At 46.7% G+C, this 18,057-nt stretch overlaps 1 protein-coding gene across 1 annotated transcript in view; it reads right to left on the bottom strand.

Annotated features, from left to right (window-relative positions):
• Positions 1-18,057, bottom strand: part of LOC132378935 (LIM domain-binding protein 3-like) — a 102,146-nt gene that overhangs the window by 22,316 nt on the left and 61,773 nt on the right. The window contains exons 4-5 of the mRNA XM_059946302.1: positions 7,559-7,634; positions 701-1,140 (exon numbers count right to left, since the gene is read on the bottom strand). Of these exons, the coding sequence (XP_059802285.1) occupies positions 701-1,140; positions 7,559-7,634 (516 nt within the window). The remainder of the gene's footprint in view (positions 1-700; positions 1,141-7,558; positions 7,635-18,057) is intronic.

Raw genomic sequence — 18,057 nt, 5'->3', positions numbered from 1 at the left:
GAACCCAACTCTCGCATCAGATGTAAATCTGTAACTGTAAACTTTGCAGGCCCACGACTGAACTGTGCCTGAACCCACTGGACCAGGAGGTGACTTGCTCCATTGCACAATCTTCAACTTTGGAGCCAGTGCAGCAATTCAAGTTCCAGTGGGTGGCCCACACTCCTGGAAAACTAGACACTGGGCCACGGAATTACAGAACTAAGAGAGTAGATCAGCCAGGATTGAAATAAATGGTGGAAAGACCCATGGGCCAACTGTCTACTCATCTGTCGGAATTTACAAGAAGATACATGGAAAAGTAATTTGCAATTTGATAGGGGAAGGGCAGGGATGGGACTGCTCTCCTGGAGCTAGCATTAAAAGATTGAATGTACTTCTGTTCTACGACTCTCTGATTTCAACACCTCCTGTCCCTGAGCTCCTGGAAAACGAGGAGCGTGTGTCAGACACTCCCAAGTTTCTCCAAAACCCCAAAGGTTGCACAGGGCAGAGGAATCTGTAGTGAGAAGCCGCGATGCGCAGAGAGCAGGTTGAAAGGCTTGGGTGAGGTGATCCTTCTTGGCGGTCAGTCACCCGCAGGGGGTTACAGGCTGGTCACCAGGTTGTTCCACGAGAGGTTCCCTACAGAATGCCAAAGTAAACTGGTCCACTCAGCTATATAGTGAGGTTCCCATGGGGATGCTGTTGTAGTACGTACCCTTGCAGTAATCCTCCTGCAGAGGCCCTGCCCTTTCTGCCATCTTCCTGGCCTGCAGCCCTCCTCATTTTCTCAAGGGTCTCCTTAGAGTACAGGCTGTTGTATTGCCTTTGTGGGATGACTTTCGGCATTGTGCCATTTACATCAGATACCCTCGCTGGTGCCAGTGAGTGGTCAGCCCCTCTTTGAGGTGAGATGCCAGGGGTCCGACAAGTAGCTAGTGAGGACATCATGGTGGTCCCAGCAGGTGCCTGCCCGAAGGCTGCGGTCAACGATGAACTACAGGACAAGCTGGTGTCCCTGGTGCTCGACCAGTGCCAGGACATCCCGTTAGGTGTGCGTGGGCTGCCAGCGGTCTGAGCTGTCAGACCGAGCCGGTGCTCGGGAGTTGATGTCTGCTTGCTGCTCAGGCGACTGGGGCTGGTTTCCAGGTCTGACTCCTGCAACAACACACAGCCAAGCAGGGGACAGGGAGGGAAAAGACAACAATCACAGACTGCAGGCAACCACAAACCCACTGGCATTAATTACCTGAGCTTTCACCGAGGACTCAGGAGCACCTGGGACACAAGAAGGAACCATCACTAAGCATACAGTGCTCTGAGAATATGGAGATATCACAAAATGCAAAGGGAATTCATTGCACAATGCTGACATGACCAGAAGGCTTCCTTCCCCAAGATGTTGTATTACTGACCATATTGGTAAATATTTCCAATGAGTGTGCATCTACCCAGCCCTGCCTCCCTTTTCTGTTCAACAATCTTGGCCCAACTTTGTCCTCGCTCCATTATTTTACTTCACCCGCACTAACCTGCACCCCAATCATTCCACAACCAACCTGGCTTTGACTTTGCTGGCCCAGACAAAGCCAAACTCTGATGCAACACTGAATTTTTGTGTATGTCTCCATTTCTCCAAACTTCCCACTTGTTTTCTTATGGTAGACTTCACTGCCATTTCCCCTGAAGGAAAGAAAATCACCTGGGGTCTCACACCTAACCACCACTCATCCGTTTCGCAATTCCCAAATTTACATTCTTCTGTTGACTGCATAATGGAGCACCGGGCTTCAAGCACAGTGACTACATCCGTTCAGCCAAAAAAAAACCCTAGAAATTCCACAGATACACTCCCAAATTTAGTAGAATCTGCTGTCAATTTGAGTTCCACGATGGACAGATTGATCTCAGAATTAGCCCCCAAAGATCAGAACCACTCTTCCAATTCTTCTTTGTATTCCTTCTAATGAAGATTCTATTAATATTCTGTACTCAGCAAGCAACTTTCTCAAGCCCCAGTACATCTCCCTAAGTGAAACATAGAAAATCTACAGCATAATACAGGCCCTTCGGCCCATAAAGTAGTGCCGAACATGTTCCTACCTTACAAATTACCTACAGACCTCTATTTTTCTAAGCTCCATGTGTCTATCCAGGAGTCTCTTAAAAGACCCTATTGTATCCGCCTCCACCACTGTCGCCGACAGCCCATTCCACGCACTCACCACTTTCTGCGTTAAAAACTTACCCCTGACATCTCCTCTGTACCTACACCCAGCACCTTAAACCTGTGTCTTCTTGTGGCAACCATTTCAGCCCTGGGAAAAAGCCTCTGACTATCCACACAATCAATGCCTCTCATCATCTTATACACCTCTATCAGGTCACCTCTCATCCTCTGTTGCTCCAAGGAGAGAAGGTCAAGTTTACTCAACCTATTCTCATAAGGCATGCTCCCCAATCCAGGCAACATCCTTGTAAATCTCCCCTGCACCCTTTCTATGGTTTCCACATCCTTCCTTCAAGTGAGGTGAACAGAACTGAGCACAGTACTCCAAGTGGGGTCTGACCAGGGTCCTATATAGCTGCAACATTACCTCTCGGCTCCTAAATTCAATTCCACAATTGATGAAGGCCAATACACCATACACCTTCTCAACCAGAGAGTCAACCTGCCCAGCTGCTTTGAGTGTACTATGGACTCAGACCCTAAGATCCCTCTGATCCTCCACACTTCCAAGAGTCTTACCATTATTACTATATTCTGCCATCATATAACATGTGCGCATCCCAACACTCCATTGTTTCCTTCAAGCGTTCTCAGTGGCAACTAATGCTTTTTTCAATACCACTCCCGCAGAATCCCTTGAAATCCTGCTGTTAACTCAAGCTCACCCCCATGCAATGTGCTCTTTACATTCCTGCTTTTTCTATGTACAGTCAAGGGCACACCATGCTGAATCCCTCTTCCATTTCTCCGCCCATCCCATGATTATTCCATCACTGACATCTCAGTACTTCTCTGATTCCAGTTCTGTCCCACTACATGGGATATAGGCAACATGTATAACTGTGGTACTGAAGCACCATCTTGAACCAACATAGTCTGTATGCTGAACCTATTCCAAAAGTGATGTGGAGAGAAGATCCAGGACTTTAACCCAAGAACTTCCATGAATGATGAAAGGTTGGAATATTGGGCTAGCGCCACCAAAATGCACAATTTAGATGCTAAGGGAGACCAGATGATTTTTGAAAGGAAAACTACCAAACACCTTAAACAGAGAAGACAATACTCAATGTCTACACTAGTTAAAACTCACCTCAGCACTTGGTGCAATGGGCAGTGAAGCAGCAAGAGACACTGAGTGCCAGTGACCACCTTGTTCTTTTTTCCCGTGACTTCTACAGTCATCTTATGGCATAAGTGAAGAAGCTTCAGAAACTGTGGTGAAATGGAGTGCAACTGAGACCACAATTCCTTCCTCAGCTGCCAGTTCACCCCTTTCCCTCTGGAAGGTGCTGACATTTGACAAGGGCTATAAGGTGGCCAGCATGATCAGTAACTCATGTCGCTGCCTTGGTAGGTTCTGCACTGGCGACTGAAGTTACTCACGAGTCTGTCGCTATAGTGACCAGGACCAAACTGACACCAGGACATCTGCAGTCTGTCACTGAAGTCAAGCAGCATGAAGTAAGTAAATGAGGTACAAACTCTGTCGTGTCTGCATCAGGAACCTCCAGCATCTTCAGACGTGCACCTTCCTGGAACCAACACACAATGAAGCAAGACAGCTTAAGATCCGAATGCTGGCTTAGACATTCACAGAGACAGGAGATGAGAGGGTCTGACAGAGATCGGTCCAGTGCTTTTCGTCTCTGCTGCACATGCCAAGGGAGCAACGCCAACCCGAAACTGGATGGAACATCAGGGGATGAGCCCAGGATTGACATGTACGCTGTTTCTGAAAGGATTTCCTTCAGGATGCCTGGCTCAGAGTAAGGATGTCAAAAGACAGCTTTAGGAAATGCTGATGGGAAGTGGATTCTGTTGGTGATGTGCCAGCAATACAGCCTGGGTGGGCTCACTAACCCAATGCCTGATGGAGTGGATGAGGTTCACTCAGCAGGCCAATCCATTTACAGACTTACCTTTATCTATCCAGCCTCATAAGAAGAATTATCTTCCTCGCTCCTACCTCTGTACTGTACTCAGTAGTTCTCCTTATTCAGTCCCTGCAACTCACTGTATCTGCACTGAGCAATGGAGACAGTGTGTGTGAGAGACTCCACTCACATATGCAAACTTTTGCATACTTTTATGTGTGTGCCGGTGTGCCTGTGTCACACAATGATCTTGTCAAAATGAAAGGATTAAGGGATTAGCCCAATCATCTGGTCAAAATGGACTTCCACCAGTTGCACTTACTGGCTGCACCATCAGCCTTTACATCGGAGCCATTCAGGCAAAAGAGGACGGCACACGGGGCTGGTTATACAAGAGTGGGTAAGTTCTGCATTTGCTCAGTTTCCTGGGAATATCTACACATCGGAGAAGAGGGACTAGCACCTACCACTGGGGAAGGACTGTGGTGCTGGTGAAAATATCCATTCTCGACCTGCTGTAACGGCACAGCATCAGCAACAGCTTTTCTACACTACCACACGAGTCATGTCTGCAAAAAAATGGTGGGGAGGGGGAAGATGATTTGCTGATTGTGGAGATGATGTGATGAAAGTGTACAGGGTCCTGCCTCCTTTAACAATTTCCACCTAGACTTGTTTCACAGGAGAACCGAGCACCTTGCTTGGGGGCAACAGAGGAGAGCAGCAAGACACAGCAAGGCAAAGTTCTACTGCAACTGATAAACAAAGGAAACATCTGCATTGTTACTTCAACAAGAAAGTACACCCAGAAGGGAGAGAAATGAAAAGCAAATTGGTTGCCGGCCTAACAGCTTCCTTCATGGGACAGGGTCCATAATTGAGGGTCGGCGGAGATTTTGTTGAGCTTATTAAGCAGTGGCTTGAAAGAGTCAGGTGTTTTGAGAGGGCTGCCAGCAGTCGCCCCAAGGCGGTGCTGTGGGCTCATCTGAAACCACAGTGTAGGCTCGTTGTAGTTGCTTATCACCACTGAGCCTTCTGAAGATGGTGCTGCCCTCTGGTTTGCATCTCTCCCAGGATCATCACCCGAGCTAGGAGAGGAATAAGAGCAGGTAGAGAGCGAGAGAGAGGACAATGAGTCTGAGAGAGGACAGCAATGGATGGGGTAAGAGGAACGATAGGAGAAGTGAAAGCATTAGGATAGTACAAGGGGACAGCAAGGCACAAGACACCCAGAGGGTAGGTGAAGAAGGGTGAAGCAGAAGAGAGCAAGGAAGATGGGGAGTGAGGGGGAGGCAGAGGGAGCCAAGCAACTTTAAAAACATTCATTGAACAGAATCAGTCAGTAGCAAATCTCATTCACTGTAAGATCAATGGCCTGATTTGGAAACATGCTTCAATCTGCACACTGAATCAATATTCTGGCGACAATGAGGTAGGTGCTTTATACAGAACTGGGTGAAGAACAAGCAATGCACTGCACGGTAGGCCCCGGCAGCCCTCAAGAAGAAGTCTCTGCTCCGATTTGGATTTGACCGTCTATACCAACACTGTGACACTCAGCCCTACTTTGAGACATTTAGCAGAAGATGGTTCCACAAAGGACCACACTTTCTCTTCAGGAAACCATGCTAACATCTACATCTTTTGTAAAAGCACTACATTTTACCACAGGCTGGGCAATAATTGACAAAAAAAGATCAAGCCTTTAAGTTATAACTACTTAGACTTCAATCACCCTGATGCTTCTATCATACTAATCAGCACTTGCTCACTCCTTAGTCAGTGAATACAGTCACCACTTGACCGGTTATGAAGTGAGCCAGGGATAGTCAGATGAACATCAGGTACCATATCTTAACCTTACCATCCAGCGTGACTGGGCAAGGTTAGGACTGAGAAGTTGGAATACCAAATTTAGAAAATTGTTTAACTTTTAACCAAATCCCAATCATTAGATACAGAGAAGGGTTTTCAACTCTGCCCCATTCAGTGCATAGTGGATTTTACATTATGAAGGTCCTTTGCTCATTGGCATGCAACACTAAGTTGAGAAGTCACTTTTCCATTTCTTAATGGGTTTAAAATATGACAGTGTCGTCATAAATATGCTTCCAGAAGTCCAATATAGTTCGGGATCGTCAGCCGTGAGGTTTCCAGAACAGAATTGTTGGCTTTCCCCTTGTAACACGGTTCCTTTCATTGCTTTGGTGATTGACTGCAAAATGTTACAACTGCCAACACTCAGCCTTACAGGTACAACCTTGGCAGCTCGCTGTTATAGGGAGGTAGATAAGATGCATGCAGCACTCTTGCAGCCACTGGGAACTGTTGCTTCACTGAAATGCGAAGGGAAATGGAGTACTCCCAAGGACTGGTGGAGAGCACCATCTGCAGGAAGTATGCCCTTTGTGCTACTGACAGTAGGCTGCCCTGGTGTTCTCTGCAAGGAATGCTAAGTAAATGAAGCCAAAGTAAGCCTGACTTCTCCAAAGTGTACACAACGCCACTGGGTTTTTGCAGCCGCTCCCATCAGATTAAATCTTCTCGCCTCAAAAAGAGAGCCAAAGTAACTTCCTGCAGTGAGCAGCAAATTTTGAGGAGTGGCAGAGATCAGCAACAGTGGCCTAGAATGGTTTTGAGGCAGGGAGGCAAAGAGGGTGTATGACCTCCAAGTAACAGCAAAGTGCTGCACAGTTGAGGCATGTGTGTGGATGAACTCAAATTACAGCACAATGAGGAACATCTTGAAGACCAACTCATGTAATTGTTGCTTCTTTGAGAAGTCAAACTATGCGCTTGAGTCCCAATAAACTCTGGGAGGGCAAGGCTTTAGTTAATGAGTCTTGAATGCCACCTCCCACTGGGTCACTGTGGCAGTAAGTGTCATCCCTCACATCTTCATCACACACGTAAACATTCATCTCTGACAGAAGTATTCAGGGTAGGCCAATGGGCTTAAAGTGCAGGAAGATGGCTGAAGCTGCAAGGAAAACTCAGTCTTAAATGTAGAGCAAGCAGTAAAGCACCAGGCCAGCAGCTAAAGTGTTGCCCTTTAAGCAGCACAGTTTCAGGGCCACAAAGTTGCAAAAGCTGGATGCATTGTGAGTGTCATGCAATTCCGGCTTTTCAGACCAGCGAAGTCGAAAATCCTTCTGGAGACACATGAAGGATGATATTGGCCTGACCTTGCCGGTTATGGGGTTCACGGGTTGGCAGTACAGCAGGGTGGCCCAGATGAGTAACTGCACTTCTTGGGGCTAGGACCTGGGCAGAAGTCCAAGTCCAAGAAAGTCAACACTAGCTGCTGAAAGTGGAAGGTTTCCTTCCCAGTCCCATTCCTACAGTGACAGTAAACACATACAGCCCGACCTGTAACTAGCTGAGCTGGCAGAGTGGATCAGGAGTTTGCTCTGAGGGTCATACTGACTGCAGAAGTTACACTAGCTAGATTTGGTGGGACCAGTCCTACCTTCTGATGAGGAATCACTGGCATTGGAGAATCCATTCTCAGAGTAGCAGTGGGAATTGGGCCTGGGCGCCTTGATCTGAAAGAACAAAATCACTCTGTTAGGACGTTGTATAAAACTATGCACAAGCCCTTCTGATCTAGTTGAAAATAGCTTCCAATTCTCTCTGTCAATGGCCAGGCTCAAAGCATTGCTCCAAACCCTCCCTTGAAGCAGCCGGGAATATAAGCACCCACAGTAGTTGACAAGGCTAGGTACACTGCTCATGACCTGACTCACAGCAGAACAGGGGTAACGTGAATCAGAAGCTGTGGCCTCACCACATCATGGTCTGAAGTAGTGAACAACATGAGCCTTAGGTCGCTATTCCCACATGCCAAAAACAACTTTGGTTTTACTCCTTTTCTTCCCCCTGTTCATCCCATCCCCTATCCCCCCCAACCAAGTTTACAACCCCCATTTCACACTCCTGAATTAAAGCCACATCCCCTCCACCACCCAACCACCTAAATCTAATAAAGTGGCCACTCTGTGTATGTTTGTTGTCTTCTGTTGCTGTAGCCCATCCACTTCAAGGTTCAATGTGTTGTTTGTTCAGAGATGCTCGTCTGCACATCACTGTTCTAACACATGGCTACTTGAGTTACTGGTGCCTCCCTGTAGCTGGAACCAGTCTGGCCATTCTCCTCTGAACTCTCTCATTAACAAGGTGTTTTCACCCATTGAACTGCCGCTCACTGGATTCTTGCTTTGTTTTTGCACCATTCTTTGTAAGCTCTAGAGACTGTTGAGCCTGAAAATCCTAGGAGATCGGCAGTTTCTGAGATAATCAGATCATCCCGTCTGGCACCAACAATCATTCCACGGTCAAAGTCACTTAAATCACGTTTCTTCCCCATTCTGATGTTTAACCTGAACAACCACTGGTTCTCCTGACCATATCTGCATGCTTTTATGCATTGAGTTGCTGCCACATGATTGGCCGATTTGATATTTGAATTAAAGAGCTGGTGTACCAAATAAAGTGGCCACTGAGTGTATACTTAGATCTGCAGCTTGCGGCCCCACTAAGAAAGATTTTGGCCCCTTCTCTCTCATCCTGGATTCAACAGATTTCCACTGTCATGTACCAGCTGCCCTTCTATCAGGCCTCTCCAGACCCAACCCATCCAAAGCTGGCTTCTGCTGCCGTTTAGAAGCTCCCACAGTGTTCAATCCCCTATTTACAAACAGGTCATTCCCCACCTCTCAGTCCCCATCACCCCTTCATAAAGTGCATTTCAATTCAATTATTGTGCATCCTCCAACCTGCCTCCATTGAATATTCTGTGGTCAAAGGGGAGAGCCTCACAAAACACAGGACAAACAACAGAAAAGGGAATGGGAGGTGGGGATTGGTGGAGAGGAAGGTCGATCAGTCTATTACCCTGTTCAATGAGTGGCTGACTCCACAATGTAACCAAAGCCTGGTGACTGACTTTGATGATCTCATTCCGTTTCCTGTTTAGCCCACTGGATCAGCCCACAAGTCTGCGATGACAGCACAAGAGCAGACAGCAAAAGCCACGGGGGTGTGGATGGGACACCTTGGCTCCATTGCAGATACAACAAATCCATTCCTAATCCTGTGGTTAAGCTGTCCCACCAGCTGCTTTGACCAGTCCTGAGAAGTCACACCCACTGTAGGATGGCCTCTCAGGGAACGGAGTTTGGTCAAGCCAAGGGGTTTATTACTGACCTGGAATCAAAGTCTGAGACCAGGATCACAGAATTAACTCTTCACCTCTCTAGATTGGTGCATTTTGACTCCAGGTGAGATTCCCATTTGTTAGTATTGTTTGACATTGAACTGCATATAACCATGGCTTATAGACTGGAAAAGAGTAGACAATCTTCCTAGAGAAGAAACCAGCATCGCAGGACAGCCAGTGAATACATCTGTTGCTGATACTTCTCCTCAAGAGGATGTCCAGGCAGAGTGAAGGGGTTGTTGTTAATCATTACTCCCGAGTTTTGAGTTCATATTCCTTACAATAAAGTGTGCTTCTAGCTGGCTAATGTACTGATAATTTGTGTTGATTCAGAGGAGCATCGCTCTGCAAATCAGTTGACTCAACTGAACTCCGTGCCAGAATGCAGTCAAAGCTCCCCAGCGTCAAACAGAGGGTCAGTCGAAAGGCCAACAGTGAGTTTATTTAATATGAAACAGTGATATGAGAAGACTCCAATGTGAAATAAATAACTACAATAATCAGAGTTCATCATCTTCCTCGGAATGTTAGAACAACAATCCCTGCGTTTCAATTACAACAGCTTCGTGAGAGCTGGCCGCTCTGCTGCAGGGTGCCCTACCTCAGAAGTGGAATTGCTGCTACAGTGGCCCTGCTGGGTGAAAAGCCTCACAGCTGAACATCAGCTGCACCTTTGGGGACAGGGTCATGGCCAGAGACAGTCAACCTTCGGGGCTGTACCGATAGGTAAAGGTGACAATCTGAGGTATGGGGGCGGAGTGAGTCAGAGGAAGGGGAGAAATGGTCAAGATCCTCAGGAAATCTGATGGTGGGGGGTGTAAGCTAGTGGCTGGATGGCGGGGCATTGGGAAAAGTTTGGGTGGGTGGGGTCTGGGCTGCTGGAATGGTTGGGGAAGGGTGGTGAGAGAAATGATCAGCAGTGAGGGTGCAGCAACAGCTGAGAGGAGAGCACAGAGTGAGCCCCCATACCAGCACAGGGGCCCAGCCCCATGGTGAGGCCCCCAGACCAGCAAAGGGGCCCAGCCCCATGGTGAGGCCCCAGACCAGCACAGGGTCACAGCCCCATGGTGAGGCCCCAGACCAGCACTGGGTCACAGCCCCATGGTGAGGCCCCCAGACCAGCACAGGGGCCCAGCCCCATGGTGAGACCTCAGCCCCCATACCAGCACAGGGGCCCAGCCCCATGGTGAGGCCCCAGACCAGCACAGGGGCCCAGCCCCATGATGAGGCCCCCAGACCAGCACAGGGTCACAGCCCCATGGTGAGACCTCAGCCCCCATACCAGCACAGGGGCTCAGCCCCATGGTGAGGCCCCCAGACCAGCAAAGGGGCCCAGCCCCATGGTGAGGCCCCAGACCAGCACTGGGTCACAGCCCCATGATGAGGCCCCCAGACCAGCACAGGGTCACAGCTCCATGGTGAGGCCCCAGACCAGCACAGGGGCACAGACCCATGGTGAGGCCCCAGACCAGCACAGGGGCACAGACCCATGGTGAGGCCCCAGACCAGCACAGGGTCACAGCCCCATGGTGAGGACCCAGACCAGCACAGGAGCCCAGCCTCCATAGTGAGCTCTCAGACCAGCACATCGACTCGCCCCAGGGTGTGGACCCAAGCCAGCACAGGGGCACAGCCCCAGGCCCGTGCATTGCTGGGCAGATCCATTTGTCCCGGGAATGATCCAATAGCAAACCATGTGTGACTGGTGGAATTTGAACTTAAGAGCAAAAAACCTCTGAAGAAGGTGTTCCACATTCTATGCCCCTGTGCTGATCACTTCCCTGTGCATTCAGATTCCTTATTTCAGTGGGATTCTGTCACACAATCCTAATGGATGGTTCGGTGCTGGGGTATGGGGTTGCAAACGTAGATACATTTCTTGGGTGAAGTGATCCAGAAATGGTGGTCTCATCTTTCACTGTGTGGGGCTGGAATAAGCAGCAGTTCCTGGTGGAACATGGAGACACTAGAGACTGAAATCGGGAGCAACACTCAAAACATTGGAGGAACTTAGTGACTGAATTCACATGAAGGGCCTTGATTGAAATGTTGACTGTCCATTTTCCTCCACAGATGCTGTCTGACCTGCTGAGTTCTTCCGGCACTTTGCTACACATGATGGAAGTCAGCCACCAAAGAAATGGTCCATCACTCCCATTCCGTGACTTCATTGATCATTTCTCTGCTCCTCTCACTTCCCTTCACATCCAGCCATGCTATTGCCTGGAAACCTTGGTCCACACTGTGACTGCACATCGTGTTAGAGAGGACAGGAATCTCTGTAACCCAGACAGAGTAAGGATGGTGGGTTTCCTTACATAATCACCTTGGCTATTTATATCTAAATCAATGATTGCTCAAGGCAACCCAATGATCAGATTTCCACTGATGATGCAAAACTAGCTTGGATAGGGAGCAGGGTGCAGGACGTGAAGAGGCTTCATGTTAATTCAGACAGTCCGTCCAGTGAGGCAACACCTCACGTATGAATCTGTCAGTATCATCTACCGTATCCGGTACTCCCAGTGTGGCCTCTTCTACATCAGTGAGACCCAACACAGATCGGAATACCGGTTCCTTGAGGACTGTTGCTCTGCCCAATGCAAAAGACAGGATTTTCCAGTTGCTACCCATTCCAATTCTGAAGTTTTAGTCCATGGCCTCCTTGACTACCAAGATGAGGCCAAACACAGGTTGGAGGATCAACACCTCATATTCCATCTGGATAGCCTCCAACCTTATGGCGTGGACATTGATTACTCTAACTTCCAATAATTTCTCCTCCTCTCTCCTCCTTTTCCAGTCACAAATCTGGTTTTCCTCTCACCCCTTCTTCCTCAACTGCACTTCACCTTACTCTTCCTTCCCTTTCTTCCATGGTCCACTGTCCTCTCCTATTAGCTTCCTTCTTCTTCAGCCCTTGACCTTTTCCACCTATCACCTCCCAGCTTCTTACTTCATCTTTCCTCCAACACCCACATTCCACCACCCCCCCCTCACCAGGTGTTGCCTATTACCTGCCAGCTTGTACTCCTTCCACTCCCCCCACCATCTTATTCTGGCTTCTGCCTCCTTGCTTTCCAGTCCTGATGAAAGGTCTGGGCCCAAAATGTCAACTATTCATTCACCTCCACAGATGCTGCCTCACTTACTGAGTTACTCCGGCACTTTGTGTGTATTGCTCGGATTTCCAGCATCTGCAGAACCTCGAGTTATAAATTCAGACAAGCGACTGAATGGCCAAGGGCAGATGCAGAATTATAAAGGAACAATGTCATCTTATCAACTCGTGTACAAAACACAAAATCAAAGGGGGAGAGACCGGGTAAACTGATGTCCACAGGGTCCCGAGTATTCCTGTACACAGTCACTCGAGGCCAACATGCGGGTGCAAGCAAGCAATTAAGAGACAAATGATACATTGCTTTAATTACAGTGCTTTGAACCTACAGTCAAGAACGTTTCACTGTAGTTATACTGGGCAAAAGTGAGATGACATCTGATGTACGTGTACACTTACAGGCTCTTTACACAAAAGGGTACCCAGGCAACCCCTGCCTTCCAGACAGGTACAACCACAGCCCCAAGGGTCTGAGAGGGGCTTGGCGCAGGTATAAGACGTGTAAGATTATTAAGTTTATTGATTTTTGTACTGACTCTCTTCCAGTTACTTTTTTGAAGTTTTGGATTTGATCAAAAAGTCTTTCTTTTCTTGGTTTTACTCTCAGGATAGACTGCCCAGTCCTTTTCTTTTCATTTTTGTTTTTGTTTGTAGAGAATAGTGGGGGTTTCCCATATAAAAATTTCAAGAAGTCTTTTTTTCTTTTTATGAATTGATAAGAGGAGAATTATCTTTTTCCTTGTTATACATTCTATATCAGATTAATACTATGCATGATTTTGATAATGTTTATTTCACCTTCTGTATGTATTTTTATTGATATATATATTTGAGATAATTCTCTTGCTTGTATATATACTCTTTTTTAAATCAATAAAAATATTGATAAAGAAAGAAGAAAGAGGTGTAAGAGAAGTACACAACCTTGATTTAGTGATATTCATTGCTGATTCAGAATTGGATGTTCTCTCCAATATCTCAATGTGAGTTGAGCTGATTCTACATCGTATCTGTGGCAGGGAGAGATACAACACCACAAACCCTACTGCCACACCTTGAACCACCTACTCTTCCTTGGACTCCATCCTGCCCCACTGCCTGTCCTCACGAGACTCCATCCCTGGAGCATATGGTTTAACTCTGGTCTTCCGTGAGCGCGGCCCAGCTCTCGTCGACATCTTCACCCCTTCTTGGCTTACCATACCATTGCTGTCACCACCTGTCGCACCTCGCTCTCAGGTGTGGGTAAGTGTGCCCGATGGAGGTCACCAGTGGGAAAAAAAAAAATCAGGTGGTAAGTCGCAACAGCAAGGGGTTTTATTTAGTACCAGGTGAAAAAAAAGAGCAAAAGCTGCCCAAAAGTTGTGAAGAGAAAAGGTATTTACAAATAGACAAATGAAAACAAATATGCACAAAAATTTACAAATCTAGAGGCTTTCTCCAAGACACACTTTGTCATTAACTTTCCAATACAACTATTCACCAACTGTCAAATCCAAACTCCACACCCCTCACCAAAGCCAAACTGAGGGCTTAAATCTGCCTGCACAGGGTGCAATCCGCCTGCTCCCACTAACCCAGGCATTATTTTTGGATGACTTACACTGTCCCTTGGGGCTGTTCTGCTGTATACAAACTGATGTACCAGTGTGAGTGAAAGTAACTGCTTAGAACGTCTCTGTCTAAAGTCCTTAATTTTATGAGCACATTAGCTGAAGGGATTGTTTTGATTAGCCAAGCTAGCAATTGTTTTACTGTTGGCATGTGTAAATGGTGAGCTCCCAAGAACTGCAGAATGGGAGGGTAAAGTGTGTGAATTACTGGGAAAACTAGACCAAGGACAGAATGAAGAAGTGTGACTAACTGGGCAAAGGGGCAAGATTAGCGGGTGAATTAGCATTGCCAACCTGTTTTGTCACATCTACACAGCGCAGCATACAACCATAACTCACTGTAATGAACCCACCGACCCACATGTCTGAGATGTGGGAGGGAACTGGAGTAGTCAGAGAATGAATTAATTCCTGGCTGATGCACCATCAATAACTCTAGGAGACTGGAAGTGAATGATAGGCTTTTATTAACAGCAAAAAGGGAGCACGACATCTTGACGACTGAGGGAGGAGCAGTGCCCCAATCACCTTTATACCGGGGTCTGTGGGAGGAGCCACAGGAGCAGTCAGCAGAGGAGTGTGTCCAGACAGGTATACATAGTCTATCACATTGGCAGACAGTGCTGGCAATCAGGATCGAACCCAGGTTTCCTACTCTGTGAGACAGCAGCTCTACCAGCTGTGCCACAGAATTTGAGACCTGTCTAGAAGAAAACACAACTGAATAAGCGTGTACGTGAATAAATCCTGGCAATTGCCTCCTCCTCAGTCAATGACCCTCTGCCTCAGCACTGTAACAGAGTGGGGGTGAGCACAAACCCTGCACAGAGAGCCTGCATCAATCAGCTCAACAAACCCAATCCTCTACTTGCCTGCATCCATTTGGCTCAATATCTCTCACCTGGAACTCCTTACAGGGCTCAACAGGGATGACGTTCCCCAAGGTTGAGGAGTCTGGAACCAGGGTTCATGGTCTTAGAGGAAACAAACACAAAATGCTAACTATTCCTTTGCCTCCACAGATGCTGCCTGACTTGCTGAGATTTCCACCAGATCAATATTTGCTCGAGCTCACAGCATCTGCATCCTCTTGTGATGCAGTTCCAGAATAAGGGATAGTCTGTTCAGAACCGCAACAAAGAGGTATTCCTCCACATGCGGAACAGTAAATCTTCGGAGGTCTCAGCCCATGAGTTATGGACATCCATGGGTTTCTGGATATTTTGGGAAGTGGGACAGAACAGGAAGATGGGGCTTAAGCAAAGAGGTTAGCTTTGATCTTAAGGAATGGAGCAGCAGCCTTGAAGGATTGAATGATCTCTGCTCGCTCCTTATTCTCATGCCATGGTTTTACTGAATTATGTTTGCCTCGGCCCTCTGGTGAGAGAGTCCTCAGTTCTCATTGTGCAGAGTGAGGAAGAGAGAGGCACAATGCTGGTATCTGTAAGAGGCTTTCAGACCCAAGACCCACTCTGATTCCTCACACACAAAAAAAGTTTTGATCCATTTCCCTTGGCAAATCCCTTAATCTTCTTAGATTATGCTTTAATCTTTGAACTTCATTGCAGAAGCATGAAAACACATACCACCAGGCTCAAGGACAGCTTGTACCCTGCAGTTATAAGACTGCTGAATAATCCTTAACCTCATATCTACCTCATCATGTCCTTGTACTCTGTCGACTACTTGCGCTGCCTATTCACTGCAAATAAAACACTGTATTCTGGGATTCTGCCTTTGCTCTTCCTTTCTACTACCTCAATACTGGTGTGAAAATGGTTGTTGTGATGCATCTGGTGTGGTAGTGTAGTGGGTAGCGCTTGTCGCTCTCACTGTCTGCTTCCACCACTGACTGGCAGTCTTGCAAAAAGGAGAGATGAATGTGTAAGTCTCTCCCTGCCAGTACACAGCCTCTCTGACAGCAAGCCTCATGTAGTGCCTCCTCGCTGGTGACACACGGAAACTGAACTTCTTTCGGACTCAGGCTGAACTACAGAGGATGGAGTTGTAAATCTGGCCTCTGCACACGTAGCATGCAGACCCACCAGATCCCTAGCTATGGGTAAATAGCGCCACTGCCTGTGGACAGCCTTGGGAGAGTCAAAGCTCTGTTGCCAAGTTGGTGCCAAACGTATTGCTTCATAAGCTTTCCCTTGGACTACACTGGTGAGGCTGAGAGGAGGCCTTTGACAACTGGGCATCTCAGGATCTCCATACCTTCCACCCAGGCTTGTGACAAAAATCATCATCACCCATTGTCCTTCAAGACGGACAGATGCCAACCAACCAACCTCAATACTGATGTAGTTATATGATTTATACGGATGGCATGCAAAACAGAGCTTTGCACTGTACCTCAGTATATGTGCAATAATAAACCAATTTACCAATTAGAAGTTCAGACAATGGAATCAATAAATTCAGTGCTCAGATACTTCTTGGGGATGGTGAACAAAGCGATACTTGGGAATCCTTAGGGTCAGAGTCTAACTGATGGGTCAAAAGTGGAAAAAGGGCAGCAAAGTAGGAAGATGGAGCAGTTTAAGGAGGGAATTTTGATGTTAGGGCATACACTGCTCAATAAATTTCTCTGGTTGTGGAGTGCTTATAGAGTGGCACAGCTATCTTGGAACACTGCAGAGGCGGAGAAACTCAGAGGTAAGGAAAAAAAGACCATGGGTGGATGTGTATTTTAAAATCACTGCACTGCTTACCTGGGAGTCAATGTCACTTAGAAAGCAGGGGTGATGGTTTGAGATTTGATTGACATGCATTGAACTAAATGGACCTTCTTACTTATGGGCACTTTAAAATGTCACTAACTTCTGGTTTGTCCTAACACCCACACTTTAATATATTCAATTCTGCTTTCTGAATTTTCTTTCTGAGAGATTTTTATATATAAATTTAATTGAGGAGGCCCACATCTCTTAATCTTCTCAGTTTTAGTTTCTCTCTCACACAAAGTTCTGCAGATGCCGGAAACCTTGAGAAAATGCTGGAGGAACTTAACAAGCCTAGCAGCATTTGTGGAGAGAAATAAGCAGTTGACGTTTCAGCCCAAGATGACACCCCGAAGAAGGGTCTTGGCCTGAAACATTGACTGCTTTTTCTCCTTTGTAGATGATGCCTGACTTGCTAGGTTCCTCCACCATTTTGTGTGTGTTGCTCAAGATTTCCAGCATCTGCAGAATCTCTTGTGTTTATGGAACTATTGTACTGTATTGCAATTGTATTCCTGTTCAGTAAACATGATTCAGACATTTGGTATTGGTGTTACTGTCTGCGGGGTTATGACTGAAGGTCTCCAAGTTAGAAGTCTGCCTAAGCATGCATGTGAAGGATTTGAGACACTGAGTAAATCAAATGGTAAACTGAGAGGTAAAATACAAATTAATCCTGTTCCTTACACAGTGCCAAGCCTCCCACTTGGAAAATCATGCGGTCATTTGGAGACAGATGAGAGGACTCCACAAACTCGGAGTGTGCTCACTGGAACAGCTGAGATAGATGCATACACTGTATGCGATATGGACCAACATCCCATCTCCCAGCAAAAAGAACTTAGAACTGGATGAGAAAGGTTTTCTATAATACAATTGCTCTGGTAAGGAATGAAATTCCCCATTGAAAGTCATCTAATGTTGGATGGAATTTGAAGGAAGGGAGGTGGGGGGTTGGGGAAGGGGACAACAGTAGATTTCAAGCTATTCTCCTGTTAAATTAGTTGATTACTACTTCATCATGGTAAGGAATTACTCTCAAGAGAGAAGTTCATCCCCCCCCCCCACACACACACTGTTTTGATCTGGATTATACATGTAAATATAATCAGCATGATTTAGGGAATCATATCATATCTGACCCTATTTGTGAATTATACTGAAATATTTCTGTATCTGAATCTAATGTTGATGACAAAGCTATTAAATCTTTTCAAGTGTTCACTATAAAAGTTATCTTGTGCTTGAGTTCAGAAGGTACCATTCCATAATTTATGCAATTATTCCTTACAC

Source organism: Hypanus sabinus, chromosome 21 (genome assembly GCF_030144855.1).
Source record: "Hypanus sabinus isolate sHypSab1 chromosome 21, sHypSab1.hap1, whole genome shotgun sequence".
Taxonomy (NCBI): domain Eukaryota; kingdom Metazoa; phylum Chordata; class Chondrichthyes; order Myliobatiformes; family Dasyatidae; genus Hypanus; species Hypanus sabinus.
This window is presented reverse-complemented; position numbering and strand designations above follow the sequence as displayed.